This window comes from Heloderma suspectum, chromosome 1 (genome assembly GCF_057233095.1).
Source record: "Heloderma suspectum isolate Gila_16-S chromosome 1, 16-S_ref, whole genome shotgun sequence".
NCBI classification, from domain to species: Eukaryota; Metazoa; Chordata; class Lepidosauria; order Squamata; family Helodermatidae; genus Heloderma; species Heloderma suspectum.
The window spans coordinates 229,208,860-229,234,287 of record NC_139458.1 but is presented as its reverse complement, the minus strand read 5'-3'; the positions used below and the strand labels follow the sequence as shown (position 1 = coordinate 229,234,287).

Sequence of the window (25,428 nt, the reverse complement as noted above, 5' to 3'; positions counted from 1 at the left end):
GGGGCAGACCCCCCTTTTTGCACCTTATTAAGGAAACACAATGCAACACTACTAACACTACAACACGCATGTTTGATCTTCTTTGGGATCTGACCGTACGCTGGGCAGCTATTCACCTGGCAAGCTGCAGTAGGGTCTAGTCCCCTTCTTCAATTCTCCAGTTGCAGGTCTGACCGTACGCAGGGGGACAGTTTCCCGGTGTGTCCACAGTAAGGTCTAGCCTGAGTCTTCTTACTGCTTTTTCAGAATGATTTTTAAAGGATTTTCAGGATTTCTGTTTACAGTCTACTCTCCCCCTCTCGCTCTCTTGACTCGTGTCCAATGTATCTAGGGTTTAACTCTAGCTGCTTTCATAGCTGCGGGGGTGGAAAGTATGACAGTTCTGAGTTCTTTCCATCTGGGAGTCAAAGGGTTATTTTTCCCTCTTTAACTCATACTTTAACTCTTGGTTGGAAAGGATGAACTTCTGTGATGGGAATGGCTTATTTTCTAAGACAAAGCTAGGCTGGGCTTGAAGAACTTTGTTTAGTGTTTGGACTTCTTGTTTAAGGCTAACGTTTGCTTGCTCTTGATGCCACTCCAGTGTCAATCATGAAGTCAATGTCACGGCCCCTCACAGTCAATGTCACGGCCCCTCTCAAGCTGTCTCCCTCTTCGCCCATTCTGGCCCCTTTGGTTTTCTCCTTTGTGTATTTGATGTATTTTATTTGGGCATTCATGCCACTAATGTCCATCTTGTCCATACTGGGCACACTGGTTCTTTTTTTAAAGAATCTTCTGCCTCTGCTGGGTCTTCTTCTTTTCTTTTTTCGTTTACGTCTTCTTGGGCCTCTGGGTCGAGGGGGGTGTACTGGCGATAGGCATTTGAAAGATGCTCCAAGTACGCTCTGGGGCCTCGGTGGCACCTTGCAGCACTTTAGACACTTTGGTCATATTAATTGACTTCTTTATACCTGCCTTTCATGGCTTCTAACAGCAGGGTTTGATACTGGGTGAGGCGCTCTAGCCCAACTTGTGTTTTGGGATTCCAGCAGGGGGGGATTTATTTACAAGGAGACTTTATTGGGTAACTTACAGCACACAGGCGTACTTAATGGCTGGATCAGACAGCTTCTCTGAACCACGAGCTATTGGGCTAAATGGGTTTTTATACCATACATGTTACCCATGAGGCAGCACAACACTAGCAAGCATTTTTAGCATAGGCTAGAAGTGTTTGGTTCTCAGGCACAGCTTCCTGTAAACAATTTCGCTTCTCAAAGTGCTTGATAACACTTTTTATTTATTAGTATGGGAAGACAAATTTTTTCTTTCTTTTGCTTTCTTTTTCTTTGCTGATCTGCCTGTATTGCAGATCATGTTTCAAACTTTTTATATAAAACTTTCTGCTCCATGCACCAGCCTTGTCTCTTTATTTGTCTTTTTCAAGTTAAACTTACTTACTTAAACCTTTCTGCCTTACACTAGTCCCACTGACACACATTTGGGATAGGCTCTTCTTCTCCTTCTAGTTACATTTTCTTCATCTTAAAGAACTATTACATTATTGTGGCTACTTTACCCCAGGTAATAAGCTCCAGGCATAATCAGCTGCTTTTAATTTACCCTGGGGGCAACTATGGCCACGCTTCTTTTTTATAAATGTTTTTTCTTTGCCTCTTGCCTTTTCTTTCTTTTTTTTTTTTCCTCTCTTCTCTATCTGTCTGCTACTTTCTCTATTCCTTCTTTTCTACTTGCTTTTGTCTTTTCTCTTCGTCATCCATTGGGAACCACACTTAGTATTATTTGGAGTTGCAACTAACACTAATCTGCAAATATCACATATACTTTATGATATTTAAGAAATCATAAAATATACGCAACAAACTTTTTCTGCAATTTAACACAATGAATGGAAAACACTTCTTGCATGGTAAGGCATGATGGAGCAGATCCAGCAATCATACTGCTCTTCTGGCTGAAAGCTCAGGGCTCATTAAAATCAAGGGACGGGCATACCCACACACACAGAGTTCTAGGTCACCATTTTTGCATCGGCAACTCTATGCTGCATGAGTTCTGGCAGAAGGAAATCTAAAAGTTATAGATCAAACTCAGCCTGCTGTACACTGAGCTGACTACAAACATAGACACATGGTCCACAGCGATGAGAGTTCAAGTTTATCAAAAGCTTCACAGCACTGTCCATGGCAAGTTTGTGACAATTTAAAATTTTAGTTCATGTGCAGAGTGTCTCTAAAAAGCCCAGACATTGATGGAAGCAAACAGAGACGGCTCTGGGCAATGAAGATGTGATGTTTCCAGCAAAGGCTCTCTACTTTTGCATGAGTTTAAAAAGGGAAAGTGTGGCCCTACACCCCTTCTGACAGACAAGGGCCTTTAACTTTTTAGCAAGGCTTCTGTTTAAACAGAGCGGCACAGCTCAGCTCTCTAGCCATGATGCTTTAACCTGGGCAACTCCTCTGTAAATTTTATTTTACTTCTGTCAGGTTCTCTCACAGACATTTTAAAAACTTACTCTTTTTTTTTCTTTTCTAACCTGGTACACAAAAGCACTGAAACACTGAGTGCCGAAACTCAGGATGCTGGGGGTGATGGGCATCGCTTTATACTTGCATTTTTCAGGCAGCCATTAATCTTCGGGGAGGCGGTGGGGTGATTTGCAGGACTTCAAAGGCAAGCTTCTCAGTTTGTTTGTATTTGTAAATCCCAAGCTTAAAACAGGACACGATGAGGTACAGGGCAGCTAAATTCTTGCTTTGGCACGGGCAACAAATAACTCAGGTCAGCTTTCTTCGCTGGGGTCTCAAACAGGAAAACAGTCTTAATTTAAAGTTGTAACATCACTGACAGCGTCAGCCAGCCAGCTACACAGATCTCATTGTTTTTTAAGACAGTTGCTCCAATATTTTCTTCTCAATCAGGTTGGGTCTTTCAGCTTACACAGTTTATTGCAGCTTTCAGGAGCATGGCAGTAGCGTGATTTTGGCTTGGCCAGGAACATGCTGTCTGGTTTCTCGGTCTCTTTAGCACACACACTTAGGCAGTGTAACACTGGACACTCAAATCAGTGAGATTTCTTTATTGCAGGGAATCCCACGGCAAAAGCTTAATGGTTACGCTCTTCAGAAATCATATAGCTGATGGTCAGTAGCTACAGGCTCTATGCAATTTTAACACAGTTCAAAGCTAAACACGGTTACCTTGACAGAGATCTTCAACGTGGTCTTTCCGCTTCATTCTGCTTTGGGACAGTCTTATGGCACACTTTTCACTCGAAGAGGGGTCTAGCCTGTGCTCTGGGGGCTGATTCTTCACCTTTATTTTCTATTTTGCCTTCATCTTCTGGGTCTTCATTTTCAGTTTCCATTTCTTAGGGATTTCATCTCAATTAGGCGAGGTGATGATGTTGCACAACTCAGAATGTTGTGGGCAATTTTCCTGCCCCCCCCCTCTCTCGGCGCGCTAGGCTAACAGCTACTTCTTCGGCCTTACACTCTCACGCTCCCACGCTTTGTTAAAAGCCAGACTGTCCTGCAACATTTTTCTAATTAACAGCCTCAGATCTTGTTTTTTTCCTCTCAGCTCGACCTTGAGCTTTTTGCTGTTTTCTCTTTCTATTCTGAATCTTTAAAAAAACACCTTTTTATTTCTTTGTTTGACATACATCTCAAGGGGGTGCAAGGTTTGCTTCCCCCACCACCCATAGCCTCCCTCCTAAATTGAAGACAGACACAATTAGGGAATGGGAATTGGTCAGTGAGTAAGGGGTCTCACTGGCCGACACAAGAGGATTTTTCACACCACGCACTTTGCTACTGGCCTGGGCACCCGGACGGTCAACGGTATGCGTCAGAAACCACAGTAGCCACTCACACAATCATCAATCTCTCCACTACATCCATATGTCCCTGCCACCCACTTTTCCCACTTTTTACCAGAGCGGAAAACGGCTTCCCCAGCTTCCTCAGCTTCCTACTGAGTACTGGCGTGCTAGGTACTGGCGCCCACTCGGGGGTGTGATCAGGCCCCCCTTCTACCCGCAAGGAGTAGGTTCTTTTGTATACGTATACCACCAACACTGACCTTCTTCATAAGGCGGGGCCCTCTTTTTTTCTGCCCAGTGGCCTTTCTCCCTAAAGGCGGGGCCCTCTTTTTCCCATATACTTGCCTTTCTCCTGAAGGCTTCCAATGTGGGTTTCAACTCAATTGCAGCTGCGATACAGGCAGGGCTCAAGTTCCTTCCTCCGCTTCTCAAGGTTCTCTTGCTGCTCGCTGCCGTTTGGGCGATCCCGGTGCAGGCCTTCTCCCATTCACTCGACAAAAAGGTCGGTGGCGCCAAGAAAGGGAGGCATGCGCCGAGCTCGTCTTCCCGGTGCGGCGATCAAGAGCAGGCAACTGCCACCTGTCTGGCTCAGAGCCTGCCACATCCGAGTCACGGCACCATTTATGTTGCAGAACCCAGAGTCAGAGAGACCACGGAGTGAAGGAAAAAGAGATTCTTTATTTAACGCGCGGGCTTAAGGCTGGAATCGTTTCCAAAGAGCCAGAAGCCCCGATTTACATTAGCACATTGGTTTTATAGACATTGTGACACATATGAAACGGCTCCTCCTCCCCCTCCCGCATGGGGTTGCAATCCTCAACATTTTTCCTCCTAGCACCATTGTTTATAATACAAGAACTGGGTTATAGGGTAGCCATGATAAGGAGAGAACAGAAGAGAACAGCAGAGAACAAGATATACAATTGTATGACCTTTGACAAGATAAGGAATTCCTGTGTCTCGTCAGCTTACAACAATATATTCAAGGGAGAAAGAGCTCAGCAAGAACATGAAGCATGAGACTGCATGAGGCTACTTAGTCTGACCCCCGATATGGCTGCTACAACCCAACCCCGCTCTGGGTATTTCTGCTTTATAATACCCATGTAAATGAGGAAACCAGGCAACCAATTCGCCCAGGTGCGAGAAACCTTCTTGCACCTAACCTGCTCCTGTTCTTTATCGCTGGACTTCTCCTTGTCCTTTGATTCTGATTCCCGGAATAACAAGGAGAATACATCCACACACTCACCGTTTAATATCTTCTCCCTAGTGGCTGGCAATAGATGATACCCAAGGGGGGCGACAGTACTGCCCGTCGGGATTGCCTCATCACTAACCTTGGCATAAGGATTGACAATGAAACAATGAAGAGAGGGAACCTGCCTCAAATATATGGTTATAGAGGTGATACAGCTTTGGAGCTAAAAAACTGGAGAATGTTTTATGCCACTCAGTTGGGAATCCATCATTTTCATAATTCCATTCATAATTTCCTCTAAATGCAAAGGAGCTAAAAGGAGCTGTTGTGAAGAATCTAAACATGGACGATTGATCTGAGATATCTTGCTCTGATATCTTGCTACCAGTACTGTAAAGATCAGAATAAAACTTTAAAAATTGTGAGTTTATGTCTATAGGAGAAGTATACACTTTGCCGTTCTCATCCTTAATAGCTGAAATGACATTTTGATGTTGATGCTGTTTAAGATGATGTGCAAGGATCTTACAAAGACGTTCACCATTTCCCAATATTTCTGTTGTAGACAAGTCAGAGTAAATTCTGCCTGCTGTGAAAGAATACTATTCAGCTCATGTTTGGTATTCTGCAGCTCATGATAAAGTTGTGCAGTGGGGGAAATGGCAAACTGAGTTATAAGAGATTTCAACTTCTTATTTAAGTACATCTGTTGAGTTTTTTAAAGTTTTTTTTATAAGAAGCATAAGAAATCAGCCCCTTATAAAAGCTTTAGTGGCCTCCCACTCAATGGCACATGAACCTGCCGTACCCTCATTAGTATTAAAATACTCTGTTAGTTCATCTAACATCTGGGTTTTAAACTTCTCATCATTGAGAGGAGAAACATTAAAGTGCCAAAGACAGGGGGCCCTAGGATTGTCATAAAATTGCAGTTCCAAACATACTGGGGTGTGATCTGACACTACCAATGTGTCAATCTTACAATCCTTAATTTGACATACTAAAGTTGTAGAAATCAAAAAATAGTCTAATCTAAAGCAATTATGGTGAACTCGTGAAATAAGAGTATACTCTCTGTCAGCGGGATGTAAAATTCTCCAAGCATCATTTAAACCATATTCCATCATGTAAGCCTGGAGTGCCAGTCTCACAGCAGATTGGGTCTTAGGAGGAGGTGTACTCCTATCCAACAAAGGATCTAAGACCTCATTAAAGTCCCCACCCACAATCAAATAACCACAGGTAGTATCAACCAGTTTAGCAAAACAATCATGAAATGTAACCGGAGAATCAATACTTGGCCCATATACATTGATCATAGCAATTAAGTTACCCATATACTTCTCTACCAGAATAAAAAATGCCCCTCCGTATCAAGAATCACCCATTGAACTAAAATAGAAAGTCGCTTATGAATTAAAATTGCAACCCCTTTACACCGTGTTGAGGTATCTGTGACATAAGCCTCACCAACCCAGTCTTTTCGCAACATCTGTCCATCTGCAGCCATCAAATGGGTTTCTTGTAAAAAAAAAAAGCCATATCAACATTAAGGTCTTTTAACCTAGAAAGAACTCTTTTCTGCTTGTTTACATTTCGCAGACCCCTGAGGTTTCCTGCAGTCATGTTAAACACCGAAAAAGCAACAGCAAATTATTTGCCCCTCTGCCCAAACACATCTTTCCAAATTTACAAAAAATAACTAAATTTGTATAACATAAGTGGTATGACAAATACATCCTTAGTTTACATTTAGGGCTAACCATTTCAAACATCATCAGAATAGTTCTTATTGCATAGAAACTGAGAAAAAATTAGAATTATTCAAAAATATAAACAATAATTGAAAATTCAACCCCCCCAAATAAAAATAAAATAATTGTGTCCACATCTTTTATCTAATACAAAAAAAGAAGTGCCAACCCCACCCCCGCAACAACAACAACAACAACAAATAAAAGCTTTTGTCTTCCATTTGGACTGATGTGCAACCACAGTACTCAGCTAGGTCCCTCCCACACATTGAATACATATACAGATTTATACAGATTTAACCAGCAAGAAGTAATAATAACAACAACAACAATGACAACAATCATATTAATGAATAAAAAACAAACAAGCATTTAAGTAATATTTTATCTGGATACACACACACACACACACACACACACAAACCTTATTAAACTAAGTTTAATGTGATAGTTACATATAACCTATGTTTAATCAAAATATGTACATAGGCACACTCAGGACCACAAATTATATATACGTAGTTATACATATGCAAAAAGAAAAAAGGAGGGGGTATAGAAAAGAATAGGGGGAAAAAAAGGGAGAAGAAGGAAAAAAAGGAAGAAGAAATAGAATGCGATGCACTTAGGTCTGGCGTGTTGCCCGGACTTGATATCAGAAAACTCCAAAGCAAAACCAAAACAAAATATGAAAATACTGACTAGCAACCAAAAAAAAAAAAAAAAATGCAGGGAACTGAGGAGGACAGATCCTTAGTTTTAATTTTAATGCCAGTGAGAAATTATTCTGCAACATCAGACCTTAAAAACTTCTTCATCTGGCCTTCAAAAAAAATGCAAAATGTGGCAGGATATTTAATGTGGTATTGCAAATTAATTTGCTTTGTCAGGTTTCTTACCTTGGTAAATTGCCTTCTTCTATCAGCGATTTCCTTAGCATTATCAGGAAAGAGCATAATCTTATCATTGGCTGGCTCTAGGGATGGCGGAGAATTCTGCCACGGACTCCAATGAGGCCGAATTCCAGGGAGTCCGTGGCAGAATTCCTCTGGAGTCCGTGGCGGAACGATCCCACTCACCTCTGCCTCCCGCCGGATCATCGCGAAGCTGAATCCTCCTCGCAGGCAGCTCCATTCTGCAAGTGACACAGCTGCCATTGCCGTCCATATCGCTGCTGATGAGAAACAGGAAGTGATCCGGACGCAAATGGCGTCCGTTATGCCATTTGTGTCCCTGTTTCTTCTTGCGATAGGCTACGTGTCTGTATTTATGTAGCTATTTACATAGCCTATCACTAGAAGAAACAGGGACACAAATGGTGTAGCAAACACCATTTGTGTCCGGATCACTTTCTGTTTCTCAGCAGCAGCGATACAGCATGGCAATGGTGGCTGTATCACTTGCGGAATGGAGCTGGCCAGCATGGATTCCAGGGGGGGGGAGGAATGGATCACCTACCCGCCCACGGACCCCCCTGCGGACCACAGGTAAGGGGATTCGTACATCCCTAGCTGCCCCCCACCAAAGCTGTCCTTTCTGTCTAACTGTACACAGCAGATATTCTTTAGTGGAGGCCTGTAGAAACTGAATGATAACTGGCCCTGAGCTAGAACTTCGCGTAAAACCAGGAACACAATAAGCACACTCAATATCAAGAAGGCAGTGCCAATAACTGACGCAGAAATGTATCAGAAGGCAGTGCCAATAACTGACACAGAAATGTATCCACAAACTCTGCAAGATGAAGATCTGCAGACACTTCTCTAAGGCCAAGAATACACAGATTAGCTCTCCGAGTGAGGGCTTCTAATTGAGAAATTCAAGCAGATAATACATTATGGGAGGCAACCATTGAAGTTTCATGAGCAGTGATTCGGTCTTCAAGTGCATTAACTTTTGACTCCATCTTTTGAAAACAAACGTTCTACAGACCGTTGAAGAGTAGTGATGGAATCCTGAATCAGCTTCAGCTGTTTGAGCTGCTTTGACTGAAAAGATCAAAGACACATTTTTTTTTTATCAAAACAAGCAACTCCTCTCCCTCCATCTCTTCTTTAGAAACCTTTGCCAGGGGGCCAACTGGTGGTGTAGGCGGCGTTCCCAAGCTTTTCTTTCCTTTCGATGTTTCCATGCCCCTTCTCAGATGTGGTCTGAATCTCTGGAGTTCCATATATGTCTATGTGGTTTAAACTGTGCTTTTGGGGATGTTTTTAGGTTCAAGAGGTGACCAGGGAGTCCATGGTGTTCCTGGGCCTGAGGGAGACAGGGGTGAGCAAGGCAGTCCTGGCCTACCTGGTCCACAAGGATCATCTGATGGTAATTCCCTGACACTTTTTAATTCAATATTTACTTGGGGAGAATACAAGCACTTTTTTCCTATACATTTGTGTTGGGCTGTTTGAAACTTTCCTTACATTCTCATCTTGTTGCTCTTCTCAGAATCCCAAGCAAACACACAAGTAGTTTGGATGGCTTACTTGAAACATCTGCAGGAACATTTCCATAATGAACGCACTCATTCTCTGCTTATGGCAGATTTTGTCTGTGTTGTGTAGGTTTGATGATAAAGATTGGTTAGAGCAGGGATTAGGAACATCTGGCCCATGAGCAATCACGTTGGGCCCACATGCGAGCAGTGGGGGTGTCCCTGCCCACTTTGGGATGTGGTCCCTTCCACTGCTGGCATGAGGCCCCCGACATACTTGCCCAGAACCAATTCAGTCCTCAGGCTAGAAAAGGTTCCCCCCACTGGGTTACCATCAGTGAATGGATGCCCTTGCCTCTTGGGTACAAAGGTAGACTTTTGATTATTTCCAGCACTGTGATTCTACCATTATTCATCATCCCCAAAAATATTTTTCTTAAACTCTGATGTTCAAAACTTGATGCTGATAGTGCTTCTGCTGAATTATCACAGTCAGCTTCTAATGGATCCATGGCGTGCGAATAGAGAGCGTTTGATGCAATAACACAGATTTCACCTCTGCTGAGTGTTATCAATCTGTAGTTGTGTACACAGCAAGTTTGGTGGTTGCCCTATCAGCCTGCCGTCTGGTTTCTGTATGCTGCTTTTAAATGCCAGATTGATTCAAAATAAGATCTCCCTCATCCATGATCTAATTGTGGATGAGGTAGCTGATTTGGCATGTGTAACCGAGACCTGGATGGGTGATCAGGGAGGAGTTAGTCTCTCCCAGCTGTGACCACTGGGGTACTTGGTTCAAAATGTCCCAATATGTTATCGGCCCAACACATGTAGCAGAGCATACTCTGACTTGTTTTTTTTTAGCTGGCCATAGACAGGGTGATCTGAAGGTGGGGGACTTTGAATTGGTCCCTCTGTCATGGTCAGATCACTTCCTGATGAGGTTTAGACTGATAGCAGCTTTTCTCCTATGCAAGCATGGAGGACATATTAAGATGGTCTGCCCCTGGAGGCTAATGGATCCAACTGGTTTCCATTACTGGGGAACTGGTGATCCCCTTCATGGATCACTGCCTTGTTGTGGCGAAGGGGCTTGCGTAACTCAGTGAAGCCATAAGCTATGCCGTGCAGGGCCACCCAAGATGGACAGGTCATGGCAGAGAGTTCTGACAAAATGTGGTCCACTGGAGAAGGAAATGGCAACCCACTCCAGTATTCTTGCCAAGAAAACCCCATGGAACGTATCACAAGGCTAAAAGAGATGACGCCGGAAGATGAGCCCCTCAGGTCGGAAGGTGTCCAATATGCTACTGGGGAAGAGCAGAGGGTATTTCCAAGTAGCGCCAGAAAGAGTGAAGCGGCTGGGCCAAACCCGAAAGGACACTCAGCTGTGGATGTGTCTGGTGGTGAAAAGAAAATCCGATGCTGTAAAGAACAATATTGTTTAGGAACCTGGAATGTCAGATCAATGAATCAAGGTAAGCTGGAGGTGGTCAAACATGAGATGGCAAGATTGAACATCGACATCTTGGGAATCAGCGAACTAAAATGGACAGGCATGGGCGAATTGAATTCAGGTGACCATCATATCTACTATTGTGGGCAAGAATCCCTTAGAAGAAATGGAGTAGCACTCATAGTCAACAAAAGGGTGGGAAAAGCAGTACTGGGGTACAATCTTAAAAATGATAGAATGATCTCAGTACGAATCCAAGGCAAACCATTCAACATCACAGTAATTCAAGTCTATGCCCCAACCACTGAGGCCGAAGAAGCTGAGGTTGATCGGTTCTATGAAGACCTACAACACCTTCTAGAACTAACACCAAAAAAAGATGTCCTCTTCATCATAGGGGATTAGAATGCTAAAGTAGGAAGTCAAGAAATCTCTGGGATAACAGGCAGGCATGGCCTTGGTGTACAAAACGAAGCAGGACAAAAGCTAATAGAGTTTTGCCAAGAGAACATGCTGATCATAGCAAACACTCTTTTCCAACAGCACAAGAGGCGACTCTACACATGGACGTCACCAGATGGTCAATATCGAAATCAGATTGATTATGTCCTTTGCAGCCAAAGATGGAGAAGCTCCATACAGTCAGTCAAAACAAGACCTGGAGCTGACTGTGGCTCAGATCATGAGCTGCTTCTTGCAAAATTTCGGCTTAAATTGAAGAACGTCGGGAAAACCACTAAACCGTTCAGGTATGACCTAAATCATATCCCTGATGAATATACAGTGGAGGTGAGGAATAGCTTTCAGGGATTAGACCTGATAGAGTGCCTGAGGAACTATGGACGGAGGTCCGTAACATTGTTCAGGAAGCAGCAACGAAATCCATCCCAAAGAAAAAGAAATGCAAGAAAGCAAAGTGGCTGTCTGATGAGGCTTTACAAGTAGCTGAGGAAAGAAGGGAAGCGAAAAGCAAGGGATAAAGGGGAAGATATACCCAACTGAATGCAGAGTTCCAGAGAATAGCAAGGAGAGACAAGAAGGCCTTCTTAAATGAACAATGCAAAGAAATCGAGGAAAACAACAGAATGGGAAAGACTAGAGATCTCTTCAAGAAAATTGGAGATCTCAAGGGAACGTTTTGTGCAAAGACGGGCATGATAAAGGACAAAGAAGGCAGGGACCTAACAGAAGCCGATGAGATTAAGAAGAGGTGGCAAGAATACACAGAAGAACTATACAGGAAAGATCTGAATGTCCCTGATAGCCATGATAGTGCGGTCACTGAACTTGAGCCGGACATCCTTGAGAGTGAAGTCAAGTGGGCCTTAGGAAGCATTACTAACAACAAAGCTAGTGGAGATGACAGTATTCCAGCTGAGCTATTTAAAATCCTAAAAGATGATGCTGTTAAAGTGCTGCATTCAATATGCCAACAAATCTGGAACACTCAACAGTGGCCGCAAGACTGGAAAAGGTCAGTTTACATTCCAATTCCAAAGAAGGGCAACGCCAAAGAGTGTTCAAACTACCGCACAATTGCGCTCATTTCACATGCCAGCAAGGTGATGCTCAAAATCCTACAAGCTAGGCTTCAGCAGTATGCAAACCGAGAACTACCGGAAGTACAAGCTGGGTTTCGAAGAGGCAGAGGAACTAGAGATCAAATCGCCAACATTCGCTGCATCATGGAGAAAGCAAGAGAATTCCAGAAAAACGTCTATTTCTGCTTCATTGACTACGCTAAAGCCTTTGATTGTGTGGATCACAACAAACTGTGGCAAATTCTTAAAGTGATGGGAGTACCAGACCACCTTACCTGTCTCCTGAGAAACCTGTACGAGGGTCAAGAAGCAACAGTAAGAACCAGAGATGGAACAACCGATTGGTTCAAAATTGGGAAAGGAGTACGACAAGGCTGCATATTGTCACCCTGCTTATTTAACTTATATGCAGAGTACATCATGAGAAATGCCGGGTTGGATGAATCACAGGTCGGAATTAAGATTGCCGGGAGAATTATCAACAACCTCCGATATGCAGACGATACCACCCTAATGGCAGAAAGTGAAGAGGATCTCAAGAGCCTCTTGTTGAGGGTGAAAGAGGAGAGTGCAAAAGCTGGTTTGAAACTCAACATTAAAAAAACGAAGATCATGGCATCTGGCCCCATCACTTCCTGGCATATAGAAGGGGAAGAAATGGAAGCAGTGACAGATTTTACTTTCTTGGGCTCCAAGATCACCGCAGACGGTGACTGTAGCCATGAAATTCAAAGACGCTTGCTCCTTGGGAGGAAAACTATGGCCAACCTAGACAGCATAGTAAGAAGCAGAGACATCACCTTGCCAACAAAGGTCCGTCTAATCAAAGCTATGGTTTTCCCAGTAGTAATGTATGGCTGTGAGAGCTGGACTATAAGGAAAGCTGAGCGCCGAAGAATTGATGCTTTCGAACTGTGGTGCTGGAGAAGACTCTTACGAGTCCCCTGGACTGCAAGGAGGTCAAATCAGTCCATCCTAAAGGAAATCAACCCTGAGTGCTCATTGGAAGGACAGATACTGAAGCTGAAGCTCCAATATTTTGGCCACCTAATGCGAAGAGAAAACTCCCTAGAAAAGACCCTGATGCTGGGAAAGACTGAAGGCAAAAGGAGAAGGGGACGACAGAGGATGAGATGGCTAGATAGCATCACGGATGCAATGAATATGAACTTGAGCACGCTCCGGGAGAGAGCGCAGGACAGGAAGGCCTGGCGTGCTATGGTCCATGGGGTCACGAAGAGTCGGACACGACTGAACGACTGAACAACTAGGTGGCTTTCTGGCTGATATGGCTGGCACTCCTGTTGAAACTTTGGTTGATCTGTGGAATGCAGAAATGACCCAGGTGGTTGACACGATTGCTCTTGAGTGCCCTTTCCTCATTAGGACTCGTATGGCTCCATGGTATACCCCAGAGCTGAGAACAATGAAATAAAATAGGAGACAGCTTGAGTTCAGATGGAAGAAAACTCCCAGTGGATGTAATCAAACATTGGTAAGTGCCTGTAGAAGCAGTGAAGGTGGCAAAGAAGTATATTTCTTTGCCTCTATTGAATCTTCTATGTGCTGCCCAGCTGAGCTTTTCAAGGTTGCCTGGGGCTTATTACAGCTGGCCCTTAGGACACCATGGATCCGTTAGAAGCTGACTGTGATACGTTTGCTAGGCGCTACCAAGATATAATTTCTTGCATCTGCCATCAGGTGAGGTATCCAGAGCACATACTTGTTTAGTTTTCTTGGATGAGTTTCAGTTGGTACAGCTTGAGGATGTTGACAAGGTGCTTTGATTCAACCACTTCTATATTGGATCCTTGCCCCTCCTGGCTTATAAAAATTGGCTAGGAGGGAATAGCCAGCTGGGCCAGGGAGGTGGTCAATGCTTCTTTGGGAGAGGGAGTGGTCCCAGACTGCCTGAAAGTGGCAGTGATGAAAGTGGCAGTCATTTGTCAATTTGTCAAAGTGGCAGTCATTTGTCAAATAATCCTTGAACCTGAGTGATGGACATTAACTAAACATTCTTCCTTAGATAATCTCCAGACCACTTGGCCAATTAATTATTGATATCAGTTACCCAGAATTCATTATGGACCTGCTTGTATCTTTCTGTGTCCTCTCTTTAATACAGTCTCTGTTCTTACTTGCTTACATCTTCAAGTTCTAAGTTATGTATCATTAAGCATTTTCAGTTGCTCTTCACTTGACGTTTTATAAAAAAAAATCTTATCTTGCTTTGAGAGAGGTGGGTTAGCAATTTCTCAGTAGCCTTCCCAGCAATTCCAATAAAGCCCAAACCAGCTATTTCCTAGAAATATGTCACAACAGTACTTATCCATCTTATTTTAAAAAATTCTAGCAGCATTGTATGTACAAATTTGCAGGAGATCATGTAGCAAATGTATGTTAAAGAAATATACCATAGAGCCAATGGATGGAGCACTGGACTAAGAGTTACGTTTACTGAACTCCAGTCCTGTTCGCAGTTTGGCTTTGAGCAAGTCACTTTATGTGTCTTTCCCTAATCTATTATACATGAATAAATGAAGACCCATCCTGATAAAGTGTTCAGATGAAAAATATTTATCATCATTATTTCTATTCTGATCATTCCTGCAACATGGCACATGTTTTCAATATCTTTTCATCAACAGCAGCCTTCCCCAACCTGGTGTCCTCCAGATATGTTGGATCTACAACCGCTATTATCTCCAGCCAGCACAGCTGGGATGATGGGAGTTGTTGTCCCAACACATCTGGGGCAACAGGTTGGGGAAGGCTGATCTAGAGCATTCTAAAAATCATGTATACCTACCTATTTTTCCCATTTCAGATGTCTCTATAAGAAGAGGTTTGCCTGGAGAAATGGGGCCCAAAGGTTTTATTGGTGATCCAGGCTTCCCAGCTATTCATCAAGGTCCTCCAGGTTTAGATGGTGAGCCTGGATCACCTGGTTTTCCTGGCCCCCCTGGCCCTTCAGGAAGTCCAGGTAAGAGGCCACAGCATTTGTAAACAATTAACATGTTTGAAAAAATGTATGATGTGACTATGCCTTAAACGAATATTCTGAGAAGTTTCCTTCATTTTGAAACTGTTTGAAAAGACCAATAGATTGGACAAATTCCCCAAAAGAGCAACACAGGAGGCATTTTTGGTGAAAAGTTGATAAACACTCTTTTCTACCTAATTTGAATGTGCTGAATTCAAAAATGCTGTTTATCAAGCCCAATTTTGTCTTTTTTGTTCTTTTAATTAATAATCAAAAGAAAATTGCATGTGAAATAGGTATTTTTCTTTATAACAGAGTAATTTTGCAAAATTAACATTACTGGTCAGCAAAATGACATAAAATAGTTCTACATAGGTTTTTACATTATGTTTTAGGAAATGCAACTACAGGTTGTGTGTATCATGTTGCCTGTTGCTTCAGACTTTGAACATTTACCACCAAAGAAAAAACAGGTAAACTATTTTTAATGTTGGAGGTTATAATGTTACTCATTCATGCAGGTACCTGCTTTAGTTCTGCATTTGCATGCTGTCATGCATTGCATTTTCCTTTTCATACAACTATATTTGTTCAATCTGCATTCAGTAGAGCATCCACATGTGATGATTTCTTCACAAGCATCAGGTGCTGTAGATAGCAACATGAGCTTTGGCAAAAAAAAAAAATCATTACATTTTGTCCATCCAATTTTTTCTGGTGCAAGTAAGAATGGAATATTGCAAGTTGCTTGCCTCCACACCACTTACTGATAATAAGCTCTCTGTATGTGGAACTTAAGCACATCACTTGTTGGAGGCAATGCTTCAGGTGACCAGAATTTTCCAAATAAAGCTAGTCTTGCCCTATCACAACTGTCTTCATTTGAAAGACTGTACATCTTGCAGACAAATTTCTCAGCTGACTTGTAGGTTTGTTGGTTAAGATCACCTTTTCCTAGATTTTTAAGAAGAACAGGTTCTGAGCAAAATGCTTTCCAAGCAGTTTTCTTGCCATGTCCAGCAATGTGGGATATGGTATCACAGCCAATGATTGCATGAAATGGAATGTCAGTCAGATCTTCCACTGAATGAGACAGCTTGTTACACATAGTATGCACCAGAGTATACTTTAGCTTTGCTGATGTGCCTGATTTCATCCACAGCTTTCACAAGTCATTCTGCTGAAATGAGCCAGTAGCAGTAAAAGAACATCAGCATCACATGCTGATACTGCAACAGTGTTGGCATTTGCATGCATACCGTGCAGTACAATTCTTGTATCAGCCTCCTCATGAGCAGCTATCAATGTACTTATATCCACAGTGGGATTGGAAGACCTCACTGTCTTTTCTTCTTTGAATCCTCCAGAAACAATGATAGCCTTGTTCTCAGGTGCTTGTAGTATGAGTTGTTCTGAAAGGAAACATGCAAAATCCACCGTATTATCTGGCAGAGCCAAGAAATTTGTCCAGTTGGTTGGAACTAGAATGTTTCTTTCTTCAACAGATCTCTGGGTTACATCCTCTTGATCATTTGTGTCTTGTCCCTTCTTTGATAGGATCTTGCCTATATCTATCAAATGTAATGCCAATTCTGTTGAAATATTGACCACTGTAAAATACAGATTTCACAAAACCAGATCACCAAAAGTGCTACAGCCAGACGGTTTCCCTAGTGCCACCACACATGTTTGTCCATCAATCACAAGACATGAAGTACCTTCAAGTATGACCTGTGGAGGACAATGGATATCGTTTGTTAAAATATCTCCAAGGACTTATTTGTTTCCTGTTCTGAGGTCTCCATTCAGTTCTGTGCGAGCAAATGGCACTGTCATCAGTTCATGTTGCAATATTTCTTGTAGTTGTACTGCTCTCCTGCTTCATAAGCCAGGATTAAGTGATGCAAGATGTTCCAATAAGCTTTTATGGTGACTTACTTTTTTTTAGTTTGTTTCTGCACCATGTAAAGACATGCAAATGTTGAAGCTTTTACCTTCTTTAATGGAGCATGTAATTTCATTTGCAAAGTTCCCTCTGTTGGCCCCAAGAGTCTTTCCTGAACAAAGGCACTCAATTGCTTCTCACCCAGTATTTCAGCATTGAGCAGAGATTCTTGTATCACCTCTGAAGCCATATCCATTGTTGCAATGGCACGAAGAGTTGTAACAGATGAGGCAGGAGACAAGACATTGAATCTTCCAAAAGTCTGTAATACTTTACATTCATCAGAATGTTCTCTCAGTGTTCTTGCAGCAGTCAACTCATTGCAGATCATTTGATCATCAAGTCCAAGTGCAAACAGTGCCCTTTTTGGTGTTGAAATATGGGACCATAAATTGAACCAAAGAGTCCACCTGCTGAGTACTGACCTTTTTTTTGTGAGTTGTACAATTCCTCCTCCCCTCTTTCCTATGGCATTCAGCCATTCTTGATTGTGGTCAGGATCAGCCTGATTTAATAGTCCATTTGAGCCTTTTACTGCCCAATTCCTCTGCCGGAACTGATGTAGAGCCTCCGGTGGAAGCTGGTGCATTTGGGCAAGATATGACTCCCTATCTAGCATAGTTTGTATGATCACATCTGTGAGAATATGACAGAATTCTTCTGAATGCATACAAATGGAAGTCCCAAATGCCATCTCTCTGTGCTCTTATGAAGACCAGAAGTATTGAAACCATATCCATATACTGCCACCAAAACTGATAATTAGGGCAGTGCTGCTTTGTAAAAATGCTGTCATTAAGTCTCTAAATATTTCCATGGATAGGGTTTTCACAAGCTCATCAAAATAATTAAATGTATGTGACTCTGTAGTGGTCAAGAAATACTGGCTGAGATCATGATCATGTTCCTCCATGTAAGTCAAGATTTGTGGCAGAAGCCATTGCCACAGTGTTTGTAGAGAGATCTTGTGAGCACAGGTTCCTTTTTCATAGTCCTTTTCTGTCTTAGCATGCATAGCAGTTTTTCACCTAACAGTCCACTTTCTGTCCACAGTTGGATCAATCCAGAGTCCTGTATATGCTGGCCAGTCACTTGCAAGAAGTTCATGCATATGTGTAGGCCTCCTAAGCATGAGATCAGCACATCCCTATATTCTGCTAGTTTCCACTTTAGCACCAAAAGTTGAGGGAAAAGAGCGTGATCAACAGTTAGAACTACGTGTTTCTGATTAATTGAGTTTGCAATGTATATGACAGGCAGCTGCCACAATATTTGGAGGAAATATGGTGTTTATAGCCTCTTGAACTCTCAGACTTGCATGTTTACTTGGTTTAAGATCTCTCAGGATAACAGTGGGAGAAAGTCCCCTCTGCCAGGCAGCATATTGTGTAGCATGAAATGTATTTTTCCATCAAGCATAGAATCATTAATACCAGTGTTGTCTGCAGTGAAATGAATGAATTGCCCTTTAGCTATGTTTGGTGGGATGACTGATCCATTTTGAGGATCCATAGATGTTAGTGTACTCTCAGCTAATGTTGTATCAATCCTCAGTATATTCCTGTAGCCAGTAGTATGTCCAACTCCATGAAACAATTCTATCAACTGCTTGGATCTTGTAGTTTGATGCAGAGTGATCCCAAGTCATTTTAACCTTATGAGTATTATTTCAGTCCTTTGATTTCTGATTGAATATGTCCATTTGACTTCAATCTTTTGTATGTTCCTGTGAGAATTCAGCTTGGTAAATAGGATATTTGGATTAAGCATATTCAAATTAAGGGGGGACACCTGTTTACCAGCTTTTCACCAAAAATGTCTCTTACTTCATAATGAAGCACCTTTCTGGAAAATTGTCCTAGTCTACAACGGGAATTTGATACTTTCAACAAGGTAAACTTTCAGCTTTCAACTATCCTAAACCAGTTGTTGTTGTTCAGTCGTTCAGTCGTGTCCGACTCTTCGTGACCCCATGGACCATAGCACGCCAGGCCTTCCTGTCCTGCGCTCTCTCCCGGAGCGTGCTCAAGTTCATATTCATTGCATCCGTGATGCTATCTAGCCATCTCATCCTCTGCCGTCCCCTTCTCCTTTTGCCTTCAGTCTTTCCCAGCATCAGGGTCTTTTCCAGGGAGTTTTCTCTTCGCATTAGGTGGCCAAAATATTGGAGCTTCAGCTTCATTATCTGTCCTTCCAATGAGCACTCAGGGTTGATTTCCTTTAGGATGGACTGATTTGACCTCCTTGCAGTCCAGGGGACTCGTAAGAGTCTTCTCCAGCACCACAGTTCGAAAGCATCAATTCTTCGGCGCTCAGCCTTCCTTATAGTCCAGCTCTCACAGCCATACATTTGTTGTTGTTCAGTCGTTCAGTCGTGTCCGACTCTTCGTGACCCCATGGACCATAGCACGCCAGGCCTTCCTGTCCTGCGCTCTCTCCCGGAGCGTGCTCAAGTTCATATTCATTGCATTGGTGATGCTATCTAGCCATCTCATCCTCTGCCGTCCCCTTCTCCTTTTGCCTTCAGTCTTTCCCAGCATCAGGGTCTTTTCCAGGGAGTTTTCTCTTCGCATTAGGTGGCCAAAATATTGGAGCTTCAGCTTCAGTATCTGTCCTTCCAATGAGCACTCAGGGCTGATTTCCTTTAGGATGGACTGATTTGACCTCCTTGCAGTCCAGGGGACTCGTAAGAGTCTTCTCCAGCACCACAGTTCGAAAGCATCAATTCTTCGGCGCTCAGCCTTCCTTATAGTCCAGCTCTCACAGCCATACATTACTACTGGGAAAACCATAGCTTTGATTAGACGGACCTTTGTCGGCAAGGTGATGTCTCTGCTTCTGACTATGCTGTCTAGGTTGGCCATAGCTTTCCTCCCAAGGAGCAAGCGTCTTTGAATTTCATGGCTACAGTCACCGTCTGCGGTGATCTTGGAGCCCAAGAACGTAAAATCTGTCACTGCTTCCATTTCTTCCCCTTCTATATGCCAGGAGGTGATAGGGCCAGATGCCATGATCTTAGTTTTTTTAATGTTGAGTTTCAAACCAGCTTTTGCACTCTCCTCTTTCACCCTCAACAAGAGGCTCTTGAGATCCTCTTTGCTTTCTGCCATTAGGGTGGTATCGTCTGCATATCGGAGGTTGTTGATAATTCTCCCGGCAATCTTAATTCCGACCTGTGATTCATCCAACCCGGCATTTCTCATGATGTACTCTGCATATAAGTTAAATAAGCAGGGTGACAATATGCAGCCTTGTCGTACTCCTTTCCCAATTTTGAACCAATCGGTTGTTCCATCTCTGGTTCTTACTGTTGCTTCTTGACCCTCGTACAGGTTTCTCAGGAGACAGGTAAGGTGGTTTGGTACTCCCATCTCTTTAAGAATTTGCCACAGTTTGTTGTGATCCACACAATCAAAGGCTTTAGCGTAGTCAATGAAGCAGAAATAGATGTTTTTCTGGAATTCTCTTGCTTTCTCCATGATGCAGCGAATGTTGGCGATTTGATCTCTAGTTCCTCTGCCTCTTCTAAACCCAGCTTGTACTTCTGGTAGTTCTCGGTTCGCATACTGCTGAAGCCTAGCTTGTAGGATTTTGAGCATCACCTTGCTGGCATGTGAAATGAGCGCAATTGTGCGGTAGTTTGAACACTCTTTGGCGTTGCCCTTCTTTGGAATTGGAATGTAAACTGACCTTTTCCAGTCTTGTGGCCACTGTTGAGTGTTCCAGATTTGTTGGCATATTGAATGCAGCACTTTAACAGCATCATCTTTTAGGATTTTAAATAGCTCAGCTGGAATACTGTCATCTCCGCTAGCTTTGTTGTTACTAATGCTTCCTAAGGCCCACTTGACTTCACTCTCTAGGATATCCGGCTCAAGTTCAGTGACCGCACTATCATGGCTATCAGGGACATTCAGATCTTTCCTGTATAGTTCTTCTGTGTATTCTTGCCACCTCTTCTTAATCTCATCTGCTTCTGTTAGGTCCCTGCCTTCTTTGTCCTTTATCATGCCCATCTTTGCACAAAACGTTCCCTTGAGATCTCCAATTTTCTTGAAGAGATCTCTAGTCTTTCCCATTCTGTTGTTTTCCTCGATTTCTTTGCATTGTTCATTTAAGAAGGCCTTCTTGTCTCTCCTTGCTATTCTCTGGAACTCTGCATTCAGTTGGGTATATCTTCCCCTTTCTCCCTTGCTTTTCGCTTCCCTTCTTTCCTCAGCTACTTGTAAAGCCTCATCAGACAGCCACTTGGCTTTCTTGCATTTCTTTTTCTTTGGGACGGATTTCGTTGCTGCCTCCTGAACAATGTTATGGACCTCCGTCCATAGTTCCTCAGGCACTCTGTCCATCAGGTCTAATCCCTGAAATCTATTCCTCACCTCCACTGTATATTCATCAGGGATATGATTTAGGTCATACCTGAACGGTTTAGTGGTTTTCCCGACGTTCTTCAATTTAAGCCGAAATTTTGCAAGAAGCAGCTCATGATCTGAGCCACAGTCAGCTCCAGGTCTTGTTTTTACTGACTGTATGGAGCTTCTCCATCTTTGGCTGCAAAGGACATAATCAATCTGATTTCGATACTGACCATCTGGTGACGTCCATGTGTAGAGTCGCCTCTTGTGCTGTTGGAAAAGAGTGTTTGCTATGATCAGTATGTTCTCTTGGCAAAACTCTATTAGCTTTTGTCCTCCTTCATTTTGTACACCAAGGCCATGCCTGCCTGTTATCCCGGTGATTTCTTGACTTCCTACTTTAGCATTCCAATCCCCTATGATGAAGAGGACATCTTTTTTGGGTGTTAGTTCTAGAAGGTGTTGTAGGTCTTCATAGAACCGATCAACCTCAGCTTCTTCGGCCTCAGTGGTTGGGGCATAGACTTGAATTACTGTGATGTTGAATGGTTTGCCTTGGATTCGTACTGAGATCATTCTATCATTTTTAAGATTGTACCCCAGTACTGCTTTTCCCACCCTTTTGTTGACTATGAGTGCTACTCCATTTCTTCTAAGGGATTCTTGCCCACAATAGTAGATATGATGGTCACCTGAATTCAATTCGCCCATGCCTGTCCATTTTAGTTCGCTGATTCCCAAGATGTCGATGTTCAATCTTGCCATCTCATGTTTGACCACCTCCAGCTTACCTTGATTCATTGATCTGACATTCCAGGTTCCTAAACAATATTGTTCTTTACAGCATCGGATTTTCTTTTCACCACCAGACACATCCACAGCTGAGTGTCCTTTCGGGTTTGGCCCAGCCGCTTCACTCTTTCTGGCGCTACTTGGAAATACCCTCTGCTCTTCCCCAGTAGCATATTGGACACCTTCCGACCTGAGGGGCTCATCTTCCGGCGTCATCTCTTTTAGCCTTGTGATACGTTCCATGGGGTTTTCTTGGCAAGAATACTGGAGTGGGTTGCCATTTCCTTCTCCAGTGGACCACATTTTGTCAGAACTCTCTGCCATGACCTGTCCGTCTTGGGTGGCCCTGCATGGCATAGCTTATGGCTTCACTGAGTTACGCAAGCCCCTTCGCCACAACAAGGCAGTGATCCATGAAGGGGTCCTAAACCAGAGGCACTGATAAAAAGCTTTCATTACTCTAACTAGCCATTTTATTTTTTCCTACTTTCATATAGCCCTTTAAAAAAAGGTTAAAGAAATTAGGGCAAAGCTTTTGCCTTCAGAAATAATTTTCTTTCTTTGCTTTTGTCATTGCCACTTATTTTCGATGGCCATTTCACAATTTTAACAAGTAAGAAAAAGGAGAGCAAATCAGTATTTACAGACACCCCCTGGTGGGAAGAGAATCTTGCTAATTTTGTGTTTCATTATTCTTGCATTCTCAGTATGACAGAATATTACTGTTTCTTAATGGTTGTGGATGTTGGTTGAATGGACAATTCATCTACAGAGTCTGCATTGAGCAGCGGGGTGGCTAGCTGATCTCTGAGGTCCCTTTCAACTCTGTGATTCTATTATTCTGCAACCAGATACCAGAGGCCAAGAAATGAATGTGTAAATAACAGCAGTTGATAGTTTTCGAGATGTAGAAGTAGAGAACTGTGAGTTTGCTTATAGTGAAGGTAGAGGGTAGAGAGTTGGCTTTCGAGGAGCGAATGGGATTGGCTAACTTGTAGGGATTCCTCTTCACCATCACTGCTTGTGTCTGTTTGTATATATCTAAATGAACCAGATATTACAAAAATAAATCTCCAATGCTCACTCATCTAAAGGAAATCTAGCCCGATATTATTGTCCCTGGAATGCCTCACCACTTAATGGGGAATGAGTAACAATAATATATGATCTGTATGATAAGCTAAGTTTTAAAAAGTTATTTTTTTAAAGAGCTACAGAACCATTTCAATCTGTCTCTAATATACTAGTTTTCCAATTTTACAGATTATATTATTGGACTGAAGGGACTCCCAGGGGTTCCTGGTTCTACAGGCAGTCAAGGTTACCCAGGGCCACGAGGACTACAGGGAGTGAAAGGTAAGGCTGCATCCAGACCAGTGTTTTACTGTGCTGTCTGCTACTGATTGTTTGTCATGCAAGGAAGATGCTTAATCTGCACTATATCCTGGGACATCTCACCCTTTCTCCCTTATTTGTGGTTTACTTCCTCTTTCTTTTGCCAAAAAGTTTGTATCTTAGGGTATTTCTGCTAGTTGTCTGGACAGAAGTCTTGCACTGTCCATATCTCATCTGTCTTCTTTAAAACCATGTTTAATCCTTTATTTTTCTCTTTTTGTGAGGTGGATGTGATTTTGTAGTATGTTGAAAAAGCTGTTAGCTCATTCATCTAGGTACTGTGTTGATTGCATCTTCTATTTTCTTTTAAGAAAATGCTACAATGAACTACAGCATAATCCCAGTCCCCATCCTAGGGATGGTGCAGACACCTGACTCAGTCTGGGAGTTGGACTCCCCCCACTCGCATCTCCGGGCTGTGCTCTCTGAGCCACTGCCCCTGCTTGCACCCCCCATGCTCCCTGAGCCGTCTCCATGAGCTGTTGCTGAGTGCCCGACGTTCCCGCAGCCACCGTTTTGTAGAAAAAAATGGTGTGTCGGGAAATTCCGTAAATGTAATATTGTGCACATAGGGCAGTCAAGGCCCCAATCTGTGCAAAATTGCAGGCAGCGGAGGGGCTCCATTAACTTACATTAGATTTTCAAGGTGCTCCTTGCAAAAATCAGGTGGGGGGGGAATACCATCCCCTACCTTGGGTCCTTGGCGCAACAGGACCCAGGGGAGGAGGGTGGAATTCCTCACCCCCACCCCCAATTTTTAGAGGAGCAATTTGAAAATCTGATGTAAGTGAATTAGTCCATTCACTGCCATTAGATTTTCAAGGTGCTTCTTGGGAAAATGGGGGGGGGGAATCCACCACCTCCCACCAAGGACTGTGGGGGAAAGCCAGTCCTTGGTGGGGGAGTGGGGGATTTTGCCCCCGAAAAGGTATTTTCCCCCTGTCAGGCTGAAAGATCCCTCTCTCCACTTGCCTTTTAAAAGGCAACCAGCAAGAAGGATCCTCCACCTGGCTGGGGGGAAATGCCTTTTGGGAGGAGCAGGTGGTGTGTGGCGGGAGGAAGACAGGATGTCTGAGTGGTAGAGATCCCTCTGGATGTCCGCCAATCTCAGTCCACTCTGCCCACTGCTTTTCTTTTTTTATTAATGTCTTCATTCTATTCTTACAGAAGAACAGAAGGAAGACATTAAAAAAACTGTTGCACCCCATTTCTTCTGAGGAAGCAAAAGTGCCAGGTGTGGGGAGAGGGTGCCCCCTCCCACCCCTCCCCTGCCTGGCATCCTTGCTTCCTCAGAAGAAACAGGTCACTTTCCCAACTCCCCATAGGGATCCCTTCTCTCCCTTGCTTTTGAGAACTGTCAGTTTTTTGACAGCTCTCAAGAGCAGCGTGGGACCGCTTACTGGGCACAGGGCTGCTCATTGAGCAGGTCCTGGCAAATGCAGAGGCTCGTTGAGCACATCCAGGGGAGCATGAGCTGGGACAGCAGCTCAGCGACCACCCAAGGAAGCTGGGAGGAGGTGAGTTTGTCCGTCCCTAACCCATCTTACAACCTCAGAAATCTCACCCCCAACCCTTGTTGGAGGCAAATGTTTGTTTGTTTGTTACATTTATATGTAACAAGAGACCAAAGAGACCAAGGTGGTGTACATGATCCTCCTCCTCTCCATTCTATCCTCACAACAACCCTGTAAGGTAAGTTACGCTAAGAGTCAGTGACTGGCCCAAAGTCACCCAGTGAGTTTCATGGCCAACAGT

General features: G+C 43.2%; 1 protein-coding gene across 2 annotated transcripts in view; it reads left to right on the top strand.

Moving 5' to 3' along the window:
* Positions 1 to 25,428, top strand: part of COL4A2 (collagen type IV alpha 2 chain) — a 396,880-nt gene that overhangs the window by 214,669 nt on the left and 156,783 nt on the right. For both annotated transcript variants that reach the window (XM_084820997.1, XM_084821006.1), the window contains 3 exons: positions 8,996 to 9,097; positions 15,031 to 15,186; positions 23,542 to 23,634. In XM_084820997.1, the coding sequence (XP_084677123.1) occupies positions 8,996 to 9,097; positions 15,031 to 15,186; positions 23,542 to 23,634 (351 nt within the window). The remainder of the gene's footprint in view (positions 1 to 8,995; positions 9,098 to 15,030; positions 15,187 to 23,541; positions 23,635 to 25,428) is intronic.